Raw genomic sequence first — 19,282 nt, 5'->3', positions numbered from 1 at the left:
ATTGATCAATTTAATTATTACAACAAAATTTACAAAAAATGCACTGTCATTTTAATAAAAAATTACAACCCAGTTGTTTTGACTGCTTTGATAGTTCTAATGTTAATAAAAATTTTAATTATTTCTCTTAATATTTTCTCTTAATGATGCAATTCTCATTAAACTTTGATACAATAAACTTTTAGAAGATTTAAGAAAATCAAATAAATTCTGCAAAATAAAACGCTCTCTTATATATATAATATCCATTTCTATCAATGTAAATTAACTTTAATTTCGGTTTAACTTACTTTTCATTTTTTTCTAATTCTTAGAACTGGAAAAGGATAAAAAGTAAGTTAAACCTAGATTTTAAAGTTAATCTACATTAATGGAAATGAACATAAATGTTCTTATTCCGACAACCTCGAGTAACAATAACACAAAAGCAGCAATTGGTCACAGATACAATACTTTTTAAACCCCTGTCTTTTTACTTATTATTATTTTGAGTTTTTTAAACTTGTTTTTTTACTATTTAATTTTTTAGTTTTTTTTTGTTTTTTATTATTATTTAACTTACTTTAGGCAGCAGTCGGGAGTTTTTTTTTAAGCTAACTTCTTTTACCAATTAATTTTTAAGTTTTTGTATTTTGTTTTTTATTATTATAATTTTTGTTTTTATTAAGTTTCTTTAAATTTTCTTAATTAGTTTTTTTTTAATTCTGCCTTTTTTAATCTTGATAATTATATACTCTGTGCGACGTTGTTGTATTTACGTGGTCATAGAATAAAATCTTTCAGGCACATCCTAGGATCCGAGCTCGGGCACATATCTTATCGCACATAAAATGTGCCAGGAAATTAGCTCTAATCACGCTCTTTGCGTTTCGATACTTGTTCTAGAGGCACATGCTAAACCGCACCTTAATTCTAATTCAATAGTAATCAATAATTCTGTCACTTTTTTTTATTTATCTTAATTTAAAGGGCTGAAGGAAGAAAAATTGACATTGCTATTGGACCAGAAAGAAACCAAAAGAGATCAAAATGATATTTCCGCCCTTGTGTTAGTAAAATAATAACTAACATAGAAATAGCTTCGAGATAACACTTTACAAGCAGATATTCATTAAAGACGCATGTACATACCTACTCTTTATGTTTTGTTTTTTGTCGTTAATTGTTTTCCTGCACACTGCTGACGCGTGCACGCGTTACAAAAAACGTTGCACATAACGCACTTAAATAAAAACGAAAAGAAAAAAGGGAAATCGATCTGACTCAGCGTGAACGCAATTGCGTTTGCAAACCAACAGATATCTTGTTAATTTTTGGAAGGAAGAAATAAGCATTTGGTGAAATTTGCACTTGTCGTTTGTCTCGCTTTTCTATACGAGTTCCACACAGATTGATTAATCTTCAAGTCCGTGAAAACTTGTCAATCTGGATAAACTAGTTGGTTTTTTTTTTAATTATCCAAATAATATAACGCGGAATTAAATATTATTCATTATTGTTACATTTATTGCATAATTTTCTATTTTACTTCTTGAGCAAGAAATTGGATTTATAATTACATATCCTTTTGTATATACCTTGAGAATATAAGTATAAAAATCTGCAAAGAAAAACGCGTCAAAAAAAGAACATGTGTAAAGAACATGTGCAAAGTGCAAACCTTCATTTAACAACAAATTATGAAATTACAAACATCATCGTCATTACATAATAATGCCGATGCTGGTAGTTTCTTACTAGATTTCAGAATTTTCCACAGTATATCACGGAAGATTATCTTTGGAATTGCGTTCGACATATTTTCAGCGATAATCTTCGATAATCCGCGTAAATAATTTTGAAATCCGCAATAGAGAAGATGTTTTTAAGATTGATGATTTTAGAAAAAATCTAACTAATCGAGAAAATCTGTTGAGCCATGAAAAGCTTCTCTTTTCATGGCTCAACAAAGACATAGCACATTGTGTTTTACGTCATAAAGCTAGACATTCGGTGACACCTTGTTTCATTAAAAATTGTTTTTAACTGTTTTGACACATTTAATTGTGTCAGTTTGTTCATCAAATTTTCTTAATTTTTGAATAATTACAATATATTACAACACATATATCTATAATATAATAGTATAGTTAACACATAATATGGTATAGAAAAGAGCAGAAAAGAATAAAAACAAAATATGCAAATGTTTTTATGTTATGGATATTATGTTTGAATAAATAATTTAGAAATCTGCATTAAAATATAAATATTTATCGAACCATACACACAATTTTGTAAAAAAATGTAAAATAATCGTATTCTTTATCGGTCTCTAATATTCCAAGCAATATGAATTTGCATCTTGTGATTGCATTATATCAGATTGGAATAGCGTAATAATTATTTCTTGGTAATTATGTATATTATCAGCGTATTAATTCAATAATTCCTAGTAAAAAGTTGTAATATATATGTACGTAGTGTACACAACGCACATGATGTTGAAAAAAGGGACAATTTAAAAATATAAAGGTATTTATTAAATTTATCTGTTTTAATATGAGCTTGTAAATTAATTCTTTCTAATTTTAAAATAATATTTTTTTTGTAGTGCATTTTATCTACTATTTATATGTGATATAAAAGCAAAGGATTTACCTTATCACATAAGTGCATACTTTAATACACATATATAAGTGAATTATTTAATTTTAAATTATTGTCAGGTAATATTCGAATCTGGCTGGTGAAGAATGGAACAGGGAATGCAGTAGTTTCTTGAGGTTTTGTTATACTCTTCCTGCCATAATCCCATTACCTAATTTTCTGATATACATTAAAAGTTTAATGTATGTAATATAAAGCTTCTTTTCGCGCATTACACATTTTAACAATAGATTCTCCGGCTATTGTAATCTCTTTTTTCTCTTAGCGAAAATGTTAAGGAAAAGGGGTTACCTACTGCATCCTTCCGACTTAAAAAATACAGCGCGAGAAAAGAACATGATAAGTGATTTTTGATAGCAAACCCATGTGGCGGGCGATTTGAAACAAGTAGGTCAAAAATAAGATAAATAGTAAGATACGAAGAAGTGAGGAAACGAAAATAACATCACTCGTGAGAATCATTGAAATAGTAATACGACATCTTTCTTATCTATAAGTATAATTTTTTACTTGCGTTCCCCCTTCCATTTGCTTGCATCGGCTTGCATCGTTGTCATTGCATATGAATCATTGGCCACATATTAAATGCGAATAAAGTGGAGGGGAAGAGACAATATAGATATAGGAGGCATAACGTAACGTGGTCGCGCGAGTGACGGCGGAAGGGTAAAGATCAAATTGGCCCGAACTTCGTGCTCGTTTATATAAAAGGAAACGTCGCTCTAACGTATTCCATTAGCGACGTGCACATCATTTCATAAAGTGCACATTATTGTACGTCAGTGCCAAGTCAATCTTTCGTTCGCGCTTCTCATGTGACTGATTTACCACCAAGTCGGATCGACGGATCGCAGTTCGGCAAAATGACGATGATGGTCCCAGCAGGTGCGAAACTTAATATAACAACTTTATGTGCAGCATCGGGAAAAAGGAAAATTCTTTTAAACAGCTCATATTTAATTCGTGCAGGTTTCGTTGCACGTATTACATTTCACTTTTGTGGCAGTAAAATGACAAGTACGACAAGTGGGGCTTATTTACATTGTGTTGTGTACCGGCATCAAATAATCTAGTGTGATAAAGTTTTATTTTATTATTACACACATTGCATAAGATATAATAATTATCATATTATTATATTATTTATGGAAAAGTTGCCTACATAAATGAATACTAATTACCTAATCCTCATATTTTTTTTCTTATTACTAAATATAAACAAATTTAATAAAAATATGAAATAAATGAGCAATGAAAAATATAGATAAAAAATTTCGAAATTACATTTTACTTTTGCGCGTGTTACTACATTTTAAAAAGTCAGATACGATTGATGTAACTTTTTATCAATTATGTATAGCTAATGATAATCTAACCACGCGCGGTTTCACTCTACATTTCTATAAAAATAGAGATTTATTGTAGAACAATTTATATTCGTTTTATGTACATATTACAATCATTATAAAAATTCATATCTTTATAAAACTTATCATGCTTCGTGCGTTATCACAAATCGCAATAATATTGTAAATTGCATAGTATAATATCATAAATTATATCACCACGTGGTTTTTTAAATCATATTATTACGATTTGACAACATGCTTATTTAATATATTATTTTATAACTACGTTATTAATTCTTTATATACAGCCTTAAAATATTAAATCAAATATATCTAATCACATATGTGATAAGTGCCATTAGTGATAGTAAATGCGTGTAGCGAACATGTTAAACATGAGTTCTCACAAATCGTATCATTATTATATGTTAAATATTTTTTGATTTGTTATTAATATAACAAATCACAGTGTAAATCTTCTTAATCATATTTTTTTATTCGCAAATTTATTATTCTTAACAAAGGTATGGTTTTTGGAAATTGATACGTACGATTTAGGGAACCGGTTATTTAAGTCATACTTTTTTCATAAAAAGAGTAAAAAGACTTATAACAAATTAATTTTTCTCGGCAAAAGTTAAACATATAATAGTAGGTGTCTCAACCTTGGCCTTAACATCAAGTTATAATTTTCAATATTTCAACTTACGTACAAGTTAGTACAAAATGAGAAGTGTAACATAAAATATCAATATAAATAAGTAATACATATTCAGCAACTCTTCATATATCCTTGCATAAGAGATTTCATAACGATATTAATTGCATCATTAAGTCAATTTTGTTGATTATAAAATAATCAGCGCTCATGCTGACTGAGAAATTATTCAAGTTTTTATTTGCATCGAATTACGTCTTTATCACGCACCGATGTTTCTCACAATTATCACGGACGGCAGTTGTAAAAATTGATAAATACGCGTAATTATACCACTTAATATATACTGACGATACAATTTTCCATTCCTAGCAATTCCTATATAGCAAAACAATATTTGATTTTAAATACTCTTTCTTCAAAAAGTTTTCAATATTTTATATATTTTTATAAAAAAATATTTTTTTTTCTCTTCGCGAATAATTCTACAGGCTGTTAGCACCACAAAAATAAACGAGAATAATAAACGCGAGTGTTGCTCATCGATATCGAATGATACGCTGATATTTAAAATTGAATATTTTATATTTGACGTTTCTATCAATTAATGACGATTTAATTAAGGAGGTACAACTGTTTCTTATATATGATATAATTTTGTTTTCACGATTAAACAGTGTAAAGCTAATCTCAGAAATAATTCCTAAACAACATGTTATCATTAGAACAGAAAAGGCAAAAAAATCGCATTTCTGCCATTTCCATACTTATTAATATTGTTTAAATAAATCATTTAAAAATTGAAAAAAAATCTAATTTAAAAAATAAAAAAAACCTTGATTGCCATTCTCGATGTCACAGAAGTATAACATAACAATTTCATTCATTTTTACCGCATAAGAGCAGAGACACATAATATGACATTTACATCGATAGGGAGTATATCCATATATAAAATTACAATTTCTGTAACATTTAATGCAAATATTTCAGAAACGGTAAATCGTTCTGCATTTTATAAACATTCCAAGACATACGCAAAAATTTTTCAAATTAGTAAGTTGGATTTGACCTGATAGTCGCGCCTCCTGGCGATATATCCATCGCGTATATCGTTAAGTTAATATTATACTGTTTTATTTCCATATTGCCACGTCGCCGCTGAGTTCTGTTTATTGTTACGGCCACTTTTATAATGGCCAGCGATGATAAAATTATATGTCAGTCCACATTCGCATGCGGGTAACGGAGTCGACGTGCGCTCGTGCAAAATCGACGCTTACTGCCTACCTTCTTGACCCTGAAGACTTTTTATACCGCGTATAAGAGCGGACGCCGGTGCGGTGCCAGCCGCATTTTCGAGCGCTTTTCGATGCCGTACGGATCGTCTGGAACGTCCGAGCGTCCGTGATTGATTTTCGCGTCTTCCCGAACATTTTCTCTTCGAAACTTCGAGTCACGTGCCTGCTGATAGTGCGGAAAAACGGCAAGTGCATCATGGCACCGTTGATGGAAAGTGAGTAAAAAAAAAAACAAACCGATTCTCTCGAACTCAAAAGTGCGCGCTCATACGACTGCACAGCTCCAAGTCCCTCTTTGCCGGACAAATGTTACTTATTTTATATATCTGTAAAGAAAATCGTGCCACTTACGTGACGAGACGTGTCATTTCGTATTACTGCACGTTTCATCGTGAACGTTACGCGCGGATACGTACGACGGTTTGACGTCAGAAATCGCATCATATGTAGTATGACTGGCTCGACGCCTGAACGGAATTGAACGGCCACGGCTAAGGAGCGCGCGCGGCCGATATCACATCTGTTGTATCAACTTTCTAAGCTCGAGCGCACGTGCACGATAGGTGAACGGCCGAGCACTGTTCACACATTTTCGTCTGTTCTGCTGTTTAACGCGTGCTTCGGCCGTGCTGCACGTCGACAGTTTGTCTATTTATCTTGATACGCTCTTTTCTCACCATCGATCATATCTGCTTGCAACGGGTGTTGTATCAAACGTGAGTACCGTTCGCTTCAGTGAGACCGTCCGAAGAATGTCTTTAACAGCCAAAAGTCAGTGAAATCATCAGTAGTGATCTACAACCTTGCTTTAAAGGATATTTAAGCTCTAAACCCGTAAGAAATTGACCAATCACAATGGAATGTGAGGCGAATACTCGATTGTGATTAGTCAATTTCTTACGGGGCTTAGAGCTTAAATACTCTTTAAAGCAAGGTTGTAGACCGGCACTCACGTTCTCGCGATTACGGCGCGCAGCGGTATTATATAGTTATTGTTACTTTACGAAATAACAGAAAATTGTGAGATCGAGCACTTTTTAATTTAGGTCGCCTCGATTCAAAGGGTGATAACATTATAATTGTTTGTAAATCTGTCATTTCGTTACAGCGCGTGTCCGATCGATCGTTCATTAGGTCACGGCATGCCGTAAACAAAACAAGATTGCGTAACCGGAAGAATTTGTACGGAGTGCACTTTCGCAATCTTAAAATTGCGATGGTCTTATTGCACGATGTATTATTGATGACGAGTTATGCAATTTAATGTTCGCGCTTATTCGTTCTTTTGTGATTAAAAAATGTTCGGATCTTATATAAGATTTCTCAGGTCAATAAGAATGTACTATACTTGTGCTATATACAGCTTATTACTATAACACACAGCTTATTCATTATATAACGTATGATACCGAATGTAGAAAATATTTAGAAACTTTTAAGATTTAGGGCCGATTTCACCGCCTCCGATTTTAACTTGATTCTCCGATTAAACTCACTCTTCGTCTCTTTCTAAGGGGAAAGTTAGAAAGAGATGAAGAGTGAGTTTAATCGGAGGATCAAGTTAATTGGAGACAGTGAAATCGGTCGTTACTTATTGAAAGTAAAAAAAAAAAGAGAATTTTATAACAAATATATCTGTAAATATATTTGTTTGTAATATTTGTGATATTCCAATAAACTTTCCTCATTCTATATAGGGTAACTCGAGGGAATATGCCACACTTAACAAAAATTTGATATTTTTCTATTTTTTCTTTCTTTTTGAAGTATCTTTGCGTACTGGTCTCCTTTTTCCTCCTTTTATCTGTCATTTGTACATAATTTTAATAAAATATTTTGATTGCTTACTATTAAAAAAGAAAGAAATACAAAAGTGTTTGCAAAATGGCATATTACCCAACCATATGGATAATATGCTACATAGTATAAAATAATATACTACATGCAAATATGTAGTAATTTAACTTCAAAAGTTACTTTATCCATAAAAACAGTACAAATAGTCTTTAAAATAAGTCAGTACAAATAGTTTTTAACAAAAAGAATAATATTTTAAAATTAAATTGTAATATTAAAATTAATGTAATATTGGATTGCAACAATTAAATTTAAAATAAAAAATAAGTGTTAAAAACTTTAAAACCTTAAACCTCTTACAAATTTTAAAACCTTATAAACCTTTTGAAATCTTAAAACTTTGTAAATTTTATCACTTTAAATTTTATCAGCTTCACTTTTTTCAACTACATTTTTTTTTCTTTTTAGTCTTCCTCGTATACATTCGAGGCAATATTGTTTAAAAACATGTGTTTTAAAACGTGTAAGAAATGTGTTTTTATATTACTTTCTTTGAATTTCAATAATATTATTAAAATAAAAACTATAATACTGCCAGGAAATAAACAAAACTTACGCAAAACATCAGATATATAGAACTATGAACAATTTCATGGTATTTACAAGAACGTTTTTAGAGCCGTACCTTTGTTAAACACAACGAGTAGCATATTCCCCACACTGGCATATTCCCCCGAGTTACTCTATTGAGCTTCGATCATTATGCATATCGCGTAAGAGATGTAAAAAGTGTTTACGTCTCCGCGATCTATATATATGGGCAGATCCATTACTTTTCGATCAAAGGTTGCGGGGGTGGGTCACCGATTTTGATGCCAATTTTTTCCTCGAAAGTACACTAAAAAAAGAGATAATTCTGAAAATTTGAGCCCGATTTGATCAAATCCGGCCGCTGGAGAATTTTTTGAATTTTGAAAAAAATCGATTTTTCAGTTATTTTCAAAAATTTATATCTCAGCTTCTATATAACTTAGAGACTCGTTTGAGGTCGCATTCTTTCCTGTAAACTCTCTACTTTTAAAGAAAAAATTGATCATTGGTTTACACTCAAGTCCGGCTTTACGGCGAGCTGCTAACTAAACCACTGTTTTAGAGAAATTTTGCCTATTTTTGAAATGCTGTCATATCTACAGTTTTCGAAGTAGAGGGTTGATCAGCAGCTGATATTTTTTGTTCAGGTATACTCTGAAGAAATCTACCCACTTTTTGCTTGATTGCTTTTATTTCGTTAAGTTATGGCCATCTAAAGCCGATCGATTTTCGAAAAATCGCCATTTTTAGATAGCCAGAACTTTTTTTATTTAACTCAAAATCCTTTGAAATTTTCAGGGAATATACTTTATTATATCCTTAAACAACCCTGAAAATTTCAATTTTGGAATAGAAGTGGTTTCCGAAATTTCTCTAAAACTGGTTTAGTTAGCAGCTCGCCGTGAAGCCGGACTTGAGTGTAAACCAATGACAAATTTTTTCCTTAAAAGTAAAGGGTTTACAGAAAAAAATGCGGCCTCAAACGAGTCTCTAAGTTATATAAAAACTGATGAGAGATAAATTTTTGAAAATGACTAAAAAATCGACTTTTTTCAAAATTCAAAAAATTCTCCAGCGGCCGGATTTGATCAAATCGGGCTTAAATTTTCAAAATCATCTCCTTTTCTAGTGTACTTTCGAGGAAAAAATCGGCATCAAAATCGGTGACTCACCCCCGCAACCTTTGGTCGAAAAGTAATGGATCTGCCCATATACATATATATATATATATATATATATATATATATATATATATATTGCCCATATATATGTATATATATAAGAAGCAGAAATAAAGATTTATGTAGCCAGTAATTTTTTTACAGAGTTTAACTTGTTTCTATAACGGAAAGGAAAAAAATGCGAATAATAGATAACGTATTTCTTACAAGGTACTTATCCTTGAATCTTTGAAGTAAATAGTCGTTTAAGACAATCGAGAATTTATCAGGAATAAATTATTAGAGCGATGCAATCCCACCGTTGGTTGTAAACCGTTAAGCATTTTATCATAAGCCGTTCGCGTTTCTCTGCAGCTTGCTACTTTCTTGAGAATTCCTCCAATTGGTCTTTTCAACAAAAACGTGCGGGACTTTTTTTTACTCATTTCCCGATTATTTTCCTCCGGATCCAGTGGACTAGTTGAACAGATAATGAGGATTTCTTTTAATTGCTGTGAACGGCTTTTCTCCACCATTATCTGAGATTTGTCGCACGTGAGGATCTTAGGCCACTCTCGCGGATAATTATTTTACGTTTTCGAAAAAAGAAATATATATAAGACATAATAAGTCGATAAAATAAACCCAGTACATTTATAATGATGTTATTAATGTAAAAAAAACAACGATAAAAATGATTTATTTTAATGACAGAAGTTATGAATTATTCGAATATTTTACGATTAATTTAGTGCTTTAATCTAAAATATTGTCAATTTTGAAGAAGCAAGAAACATCTTTCTGAATTTTTATTCTCAGCACAGATTATATATAGATATTCTCGATAACTGTGCCCCAAAGTAGTCTTGTGGCTCAAAACTGGTCCTGGATTCCCACGAAGCAATCACTCGATTCATGGCCGTGACATAAATGCGGTATAAGCGCTCTCTCCCGAACCGCTTCAAGGTGATATCCTGTGAAAATTGGAATTCACGAGAAAACTCGGAGAATCTCTTATAATATATGACATATAATGTCAAGAGTGTAAAAAACATTTGCGGAATATATTATTTTATGATTTACAGTCTCCTCGACCAATTTGTAATTAATTTTTTTTTTGCGAAATTTCTTTTTAGAATAAACAGAAACATAAGTAATTCCCGAAATTAATAGTTGAAAAAACATCTCGTATTCATTGATTATACAACGCTGTATTTACACAAATAAATTGTGCCATGTAGAAATATAAAAGAAGAGCCAGAAAACGATTATACATTATTCATTATTGTCCGAAAAGGACATTGTGCAACCTGTCGGTTATGTCATGTGTTTTTTGTTCGTATTTTGTATGACAAGACGTGTTGCTTTCGGCATGCAATATTATATAATTTAGTACAATTGGCATGCACGGATAAAGCGACATTTGATTTCTTATATACGTTTACACGAAATCGAGGTCAACAGAGATAAAATATTAAACAATAATGAAAACATTACTACTGTTTAATCTCGTAAAATGATACGTACAAAGTTTAGAGTGAGAATAAAGTGAACGTGAGATGATCTTATATTTAAAGTGGACCTCGTTATTATAAACTCCAATCTTGCTTTGAAATCTCAACAAAGTATCTTGATGCGACTTACAAGTAGCCGCGGTGCCTTTGCTTTTAAGGCAGCGACGTTTCTAAGTGCCCCGCGAGTTGATTCGAGAGAAGTCATCAGCATCGCATTTCCCGTTGGCCGGATGTGGCTTCATGGCGCGTTACGCGCGAAGAAATATTTGACGTTCCATTTACGGCGCACCTTTATTTTACGGATGCACTCGTTGTACCTTCTTCCTGCCGTGCGTAATTACAATTTTTCAGAATTCGCCACAAATGCGATATTTTCAATCGGGCATAGGAGGTTCGCTTCGTCGCGAAGTCGTTAATGTTAGATGTCGCGTTATGTTAACAATGAGTAGAAAATCCTCCCCGGTTTCTTTTCTCTCTTCCCTTGTCTCGTCCTTTCGCAAATATATCGCGTCCGCGGGCATAACACCCTCAACTAATCTCTCGACGGACTAAAGCAATTATTATCTGTCGTTTTCTTCTGCGAAAATTTTGTCACAGAACGATGGCTTTGTTGATAAGACAATGGCTTTTGTTCGCAAAAAAAATTGTTGAATAATATAATTGTACAAGAGTATTTGTTGTAATTTTAATCAAGTATTTTTTTGCGGTGAAATATTAGATTACATTATTAAAGAATAAAAATAAAACATAATGGTTTTTGTTTGGAAACATTATTCGTCGAGTTTTATTTTTGTAACAAAGCCGTCCTTTCATTCTCACACCGGGGATATACTAGTCGATTACTTCGATATTGAAATCCGAACGAAAATTGTTTATTTGCTCGTGAACATACTTGCCAATATGCACTTTTCGCAATTCGTGAAAGGACACTTTGGTCGACTGCCAGTTGTTTACAAAATCAATAGTCGTCCCGAAAGTGAAATAAAGTGCACTTAAGTGTATTCGCGATTGCCAAAGAGTAGAAAACAGTGGAAGGGAGCATCTCTCTAGAACACTTTCTTCTTAATTTCCAAGCATCGCCTAAACATACTTATGCTTATGAGCTCGGAATATATTTATTGAAATATTTCTGGATTATTTTCTCAAAATATTCTATTTCCTTTTTTCTTTAAAATAACACTTCACCTTTTTAACATACTTCGATTATTAATTGTGTTAAAATAATTGTACAATTCATACATTTTAATAATTAATTTGTCATTTTACATAATAATTGTACAATTGATATACTTTGATTATTAATTGTCAAAGTTAATTGTACAGTTAAATTATATTTAATATTAAATTGGCTTAAAGAAAATATCTATATCTAATGTAAGATTATTAGATTAACCGAAAGATACTTCTCTATTCTTTATCGGTGGATCTTTGAAATTCACTTGGTAAAAATTCATTGCTTTTTAGCGATTCATGGCTCAAAGATTACCTCGACATTTTCACTCAGAGAAAATCGGTTCCTCGTCTTTTATATCAACGTACCTCCGTGTATGAAAGATCGATTTATCATTAAAGCAGAAGTGCCTCATAAAAACGACTTCGCAGACGAGGTACCTAACTCCAAACTTGAAATGTAGTTTCCCGTGACGTGCCTCGCCTGCAAACAAGTCGGTCAAGTGTTAGGTGCTGAATGTTCTTTTTAAATACGCGTACACACAGAAAAATATCATTCCACAGCCAAGAACAACAATTACCCAGATAACGAAATATCTGCAATTTTGCCGGCAAATTGTTATCAAGTCGAACAATTTGTTAATTAAACGGAACAAGGTGACTCCCCTCAATACTAAAATGTTTATGTGTATTACAAAGACTGTGTGTTGCCCGAAAATTGCTATTGCATCAAGTAGAAAATGATTGCTATTACTTTGCCTTTTGTTTGATGACAACGCTTTAGGAATATTTATTCGTTTATTGCCAGTTTTAATTTATGTACAATTAAGTATGGACAAAAATGCAGCAAACAAAAAACAACTCTATTTATTATACAATATTATATGACTCATATTTTCTTGGCATGTTTATTTGTTTTAAGTAATAGTTTTCTTCAACAAAAAGAATACTTTCTTAATAATAGTTTTAATATATACTTGGTACAAATCTTAGAAAAGTTGCTCAGAAGAAGAATTTACTCTTCTTCCAAGAATATTATGTACTTAAGTACTGCTTCTCTTCCGTAGACTCTAAATAGTAATTAAGTGAACCGAATTCTAGTATTAATTAAATATTCTTGTTTGAAGTGTACTACACTTGCTAAGATCCAGAATATGTTTTGAGTAAATATGATGCTTGTGATAACTTTGCGGTAGATTTACGGATATATAAACTTATCAAGTACTTAGAACGAGTAATATTTTACTTGCAGGTAATATTGTGTACTTTTCTGTGTATACCGCGGAAATACATGTCGGTAATTCTCCGCGTAAGAGAACATTGATGAACGCGGTAAATCTTTAAAAACTTGTAGAAACCGGATTACACACATATACAAACGAGTGCAATTCGAGATTCGATTTTCACGCATGCCGAGCAACAACAAAAGACTTACGAGAAAACTTACCGAAAAATTCCACGCTTACAATCCCGATAACTCTTCGTTCCTTCCGTTTCCGATTAATCGCGCCAGCTCTACGTAATTTATATCGCATGCGGAGAAAAAAAATCGAATCGAACTTTTTCGCCGACATAAATAATGACTATGCTATTTCTTTCGAGCGTGTAATTGCGAACATGCGGAGCATGCACTTCGCACAGTATATATATACCGCGGAAATCGCGTCGGCATTGTCCGGCTTTTATATCGATTTGCAACGTAAGGACAATGTCGTAATTAATTCCCACGTGGATGCGATCGCGCGGTCAAGATTCCGAGCTAATTTGCGATGCCGCCGCACGATGCACCGCATCTTCACGGTCGCGGAAAATAGAGACGGCGGCGGCGGGTCTCGCGTGCCACCGCGAAATTGTCCTCCTGCGCGCCGTGTAATAACGTTCGGCTCCAGGCGTTGCATAATTGCATCCTGCAAAATCGCAAGTTCTTCATCTCAATTTCTGATATTCGCCCTACGTAATACGTTACGCCGCTTACGCGCACCGCGCGCGCACATAGGTATAGTTTCCCGGCTTTCGCGCGGGCGTACTTAGAATAAATAAAAAAAAAACGTCGTTCGTGCGCACACTTGTTTAAAAGCGCGATAAGGCCGGCGTACGGCCGACAGGAACTGCCCGCGGTAATGCACTGGTCTAGTTTGCACTAACGTTATCATCGGTGTATCAAACGAGCGCGTACCGAGCGGCATACAAACGCGTGTGTTACTCACTGTGTTGCGTAATGTTATTTTTCGGCGCGCACATATAACGTTGCACTCGTTCCGTTGTTGCAGCGTTTCGGCGAACGCTTTAAGCCTGATCTACAATGTGCTCTTTGCTTTCTGTTTTTTGCTCTTAACCTGTTTGCGACTATCCCGTATTTCGCAATTGCGTCGCGTAACGCGATGTTTTTTGTTCTCTGTCGCCTAAGTTAAAAATTGACGAACTTCAGAAGAGACAAGAAACATCACGTTACGCGACGGAATTGCAAAATACGAGATAGTCGCAAAGAGGTTAAGAGCAAAAAACAGAAAGCAAAGAGCACATTGTAGATCAGCCTTTACAACTTCGTCAGAACAGCATAAAACTTTGTGAAATAAAAAGGTGCTTCTTGGTCGCGCTCTAAAGAGATGAAAGGTCTGAAAGAGTGGAAAGATTTTAAAGTTACGCAAGTTGACCTTGCTAAAAATTACGTTATTTTCCTTTTAGTCGCAGAGTCAAGGTTTACTTTCAAGGCTCTCTCCCGCTCTCTCTCTCTCTCTCTCTCTCTCTCTCTCTCTCTGCGACATCGATCTCGATTCATATCACGTATAGGAATGATGATAATAATATTATATTGCATGCGGTAAAAAGCGTCGAGTGTTGTCAGCAAGTAATAATGCCACTTCCTCGAGGCATTTATAGCTTCTTATATGCAGACGCAGCTTTCATAATCTGTTGAAGTTCTTAACTTGTCTGGTTAGGTTTAACCAATGATCTTTCAAGAGTCAGTGGCCAAGAGCATAGGTCGAGGATACGCGACAAAATTATACTGTGATTAATATATACGCGCTACAGCGATGGAATAGACTTCGTTTTTTTCTCTATTTCTTCATGAGGAAACAAATGTATGGGTGACTCAACAGAGACAATATTTAATCAGCGCTGATTTTGTTATTCGTCGTATTTTTTCAACTTTGATAAATATAGGCTCTGCGTCTCGTTTTTCACTGCCAGTACTGGAAATTTATAGTAGGTATACGTGACGTAAATTATAGATTTCCAGTACTGGCAGTGAATATCGAAACTCAGCCAATTATATACATGTGTCTTTCACAAATTCCTTTCGCTCCTTTTGTCAATATTGGATAAATATGATAAACGATAGTTGACATTTGATAGTAATAATAATTTATAGTTGATTTACATTTAAAAATTTTATGATACTTTTTTTCTTAACTTCGTGTTTATCCAATAAAAATTTTATTATAGTGCGATATCTTTTTATTATGCCACGCTGTAGAAATGTACCGTAGTTACAGTTATTTGGTAGCTCGCGGAATAATTATCTGACCACAGGATGATTCTTTCCGAATGTTTCCAATAACGTAGCTGAGTCACGTTTCCAATGACTGTCCGCGCGAACGTGACGCGCCGAGCCACAGAGATTTTTATTCCGCAGCCTCCGGAGTCAGTCGGCTGCGTCACTGCATTCATGATGCACTAATTAATAATTGTTCTGACCTGACGACGAGTAATACTCGTTTCTTTTATCAATTTTTACCGATCGATTGGCAGTATCGCTTGACTTCTTGAGGAACTTGGTTGTTTCCGTCATCATTCGCGTGATATTAAAACAGGTATATGTTGCGTATATGCATGTAGTGTTGGCAATTATTGCATATATATCCACAAAATATATTATAAACAATAATCGACTTTCTTCAGCATTTAAAATAGAGAGTGTGCGGTATAACATAAAAGTCTAAATGATATAAGTAAAAATTTATTACTCTCCATGTTTTTATCTTTTTATGCGTTTAACCAATAAATAGAGATAAAGTGTCTGTAAAAATAGAGATAAATAGAGATAAATAGAGATAAGTATAGAGATAATATCGTTTGCAAATTTTTTCTTTTACACTGTTAATATCATTAACAACCTGATTTGTTAACAAAGTAGCACAAATTAGCTATTTGTTGTTTCCATAAACATCTACGAGTGTTTACTGTTGCTGTTATATAGAGAATATCTGTGAAAGGAAAATTGGACAAAAAAATATTGGCTAAAAGTCTTGGCTAACATGTTGTATTACTTTTTCAGGAATCATGTTATCGGACCTCACCGAAGTGCCGTTCATAAAAATCGGTGACTTTACGCTCGAGTTCGAGCTAGGTCCTCCCAGTCCGGAATTGCAAGAAGTCGCCAGGAAGGAATTGAGAGAATCTCCCGAGCTACAAAAACAGTCGATTGCACGCTTGCAGGAATTATTAAAAGGTAGCGTGCTAAATGTGAAAGATCTAGTAAATTAATGTAAATATTACAAAATGTCTGAAAAATATAAAATGAGATGCAAATTACATTGTAAATGTCATGCTAAATACGTTTGAGCGTTTAAGCCTTTAGCTCTTAATTTTTAAAATGCTTGAATAAATTATCACGATATTTCTCAGAGACGTTTAAAAAACATCTTTCGTAAACATCTTATTAAACTTCTCGAACGTTTGCGTCAAACCGTTTAAAATTCTTTTTATCTGGCAGCCGAAAAGGATCTGAAATGCCCGTTGGACAACGAGGCCTGGCTGATCAGGTTTTTAAGGCCGTGCAAGTACTATCCCGAGTCGGCGCTCAATCTCATAAAGCACTATTACAACTTCAAGGTGAAGCATGCGAACGTGTACGATAACTTGAAGCCGAGCAGAGAGCAGAATATCTTCGAGCATAACATCCTGACCGTGCTGCCTAATCGCGACCAGCACGGCCGGCGTATACTGATAATCGAGCTCGGCAAAAAGTGGAAGCACAATAAGTGCAGCCTCGACGAGGTCTACAAAGGATGCGTGCTGTATCTGGAGGCGGCCATGATGGAGCCGAACACGCAGATTGCCGGCGCGGTCGTCATATTCGACATGGACGGTCTCACCCTCCAGCAAACCTGGCAGTTCACCCCGCCGTTCGCCAAGAGAATAGTCGATCTGCTCCAGGAAGCGATGCCTGTCAGAATCAAGAACATACACATCGTGAACCAGCCGTATGTATTCAACATGGTGTTCGCGCTGTTCAAACCGTTCCTGAAGGAGAAGTTGAAGACCAGGGTGAGTATATTGCCCGATTAGTCAAATAGCTCTGTCGAGAGCAAATTTTGATAATGTCTGCTGCAAATTTTGTTGATGGAATGCCAGCGGAAATATAACGGATTCTGCTATACAGAATATAACGGCAAATTGATTGCAAAAACTGAGTAAAATCTGCCATTTAAATGATGTATTTTATTCAAATGTTTAGGAAATAACAGATTCTGCTCGGTTTCTGCCGACAATCAGCTGTCAAATTATATCGAAGTAAAATCTGCTGCCAATCTATTGTCATACTACGAGCAAATCACTTACTGATGAGTATACAAGAATCCTAGTAAGAGTAAAATGTCAGCGATATGCTAGCAGTTTGCCAGCAGAAACCGAGCAGAATCTGTTATTTAGTCGTTTAAGTGAAGTATATCATTTAAATGATTGTCAACAATAAATTCTTAATTCTGTTAGGTTTCTGCCGACAAAATTTGTAGCAGACGATTTGCGACAGATATGGCTACATCCTTCGTGAAAGAACAATTGATATTTGATATTCAGGAAAATAAATCCCACTTTCTTCGTGAAGAACAATTGAAACAATTGGAACAATTAAAATATCAATTGTTCTTCACGAAGAAAGTAGGATTTATCTTCCTGGTAAATATACAATTCGAAAAAATTTACGATTCGATTTTCTAAACGGTTTTTACATCTTTCTTCCGCCAGATAATCTTTCACGGTACCGATCGCAAATCATTGCATCAATATATGTCGCCGAAATGTTTACCGGCGCAATATGGCGGTACGCTGGAAATGAAAACGATAGACGGACCCCAATGGTACTCATTGCTAATACAAGTCGACAAGGAATACGAAGGTAAATCCAAAGGAAAACTTTATCACTCATCTCATAATGGTAACCCCAGATAACGCAATTGAAAATAAAGTTCAAAAGCTATTTTGAAGACGCAAATGTATTCCAGTGAAGTTGTCGATTAAGAGAGATATTTTTTCTGTTGCAGCGATCTCTTCGTATGGCTACAAAAAGAAATAGTTTTACAGTTGCTAAATTCATTGTAACAAAAAATAGGTATTTGGATTAAATGCGGAGAAACAATTATAGAGCGACATTTCCCAAGAGAATAAGTGTTGAGTTTAGCATCAATTACGATCATAGTGAACTATTCTTGTTCACTCCTCGAAACGTTCTTAACGAAACCTTGCTCACTTTGTAAATTTTTTTATAGCATATTATTGTATAGTCTTTTAATTTTTATTTCTTATTTTCAAAAATTTAGCAAGATTGTTTAAATTTAAAATAATGCAAAAAGAGCGACATAATCATTAATGTTGTAATGATTAGGTTGTATCATATTTTTTGTTCTTTTTTTTTCTTAATCTTGCACTGGTATCAATTAGATATCAGTGATTTTATTAAAAATCTGTAATTTTAATTTTTATCATAATCTTAATTACTCTGTAATAACGTGATAAAAGTATTATACATTCCGCGTAGACATTTTGTACGCAACGATTGATGTATTCATATATCATTTAATATAAATACACACACACATATATATATGTATATATGTGTGTAATTAGCTATTTATTAAAAATTCTAAAATTATAGTATGTATAATTTGTGTACTTAAATAACTGTACGTTTGGTATGTAATTTTGGTGTAAATTTGTAATAAAATATCATTGCTATTGTGGACTGGATTTATATAATATCTTTAATAAATATATATTTAATACATATTGTGTGTGTGTGTGTGTGTGTGTGTGTGTGTGTGTGTGTGTGTGTGTGTGTGTGTGTGTGTGTGTGTGTGTGTGTGTGTGTGTG

General features: G+C 33.7%; 1 protein-coding gene across 4 annotated transcripts in view; it reads left to right on the top strand.

Moving 5' to 3' along the window:
- LOC143901949 (alpha-tocopherol transfer protein-like) overlaps positions 1-19,151 on the top strand; it is a 31,255-nt gene extending 12,104 nt beyond the window's left edge. The window contains exons 1-5 of one of the 4 annotated variants that reach the window (XM_077414598.1): positions 3,354-3,534; positions 16,469-16,642; positions 16,907-17,460; positions 18,160-18,310; positions 18,456-19,151. In XM_077414598.1, the coding sequence (XP_077270724.1) occupies positions 3,513-3,534; positions 16,469-16,642; positions 16,907-17,460; positions 18,160-18,310; positions 18,456-18,487 (933 nt within the window). In that variant the 5' untranslated portion in view covers positions 3,354-3,512 and the 3' untranslated portion in view covers positions 18,488-19,151. Of the gene's footprint in view, positions 1-3,353; positions 3,535-6,014; positions 6,173-15,849; positions 16,005-16,468; positions 16,643-16,906; positions 17,461-18,159; positions 18,311-18,455 lie in introns of those variants that run through there. The other 3 variants (XM_077414599.1, XM_077414600.1, XM_077414597.1) reach the window with 3 other exon arrangements.
- The last annotated feature ends 131 nt before the right edge of the window (positions 19,152-19,282 follow it).

Source organism: Temnothorax americanus, unplaced genomic scaffold (genome assembly GCF_048541705.1).
Source record: "Temnothorax americanus isolate GAGA-0224 unplaced genomic scaffold, ASM4854170v1 Scaffold37, whole genome shotgun sequence".
Taxonomy (NCBI): Eukaryota; Metazoa; Arthropoda; class Insecta; order Hymenoptera; family Formicidae; genus Temnothorax; species Temnothorax americanus.
This window is presented reverse-complemented; position numbering and strand designations above follow the sequence as displayed.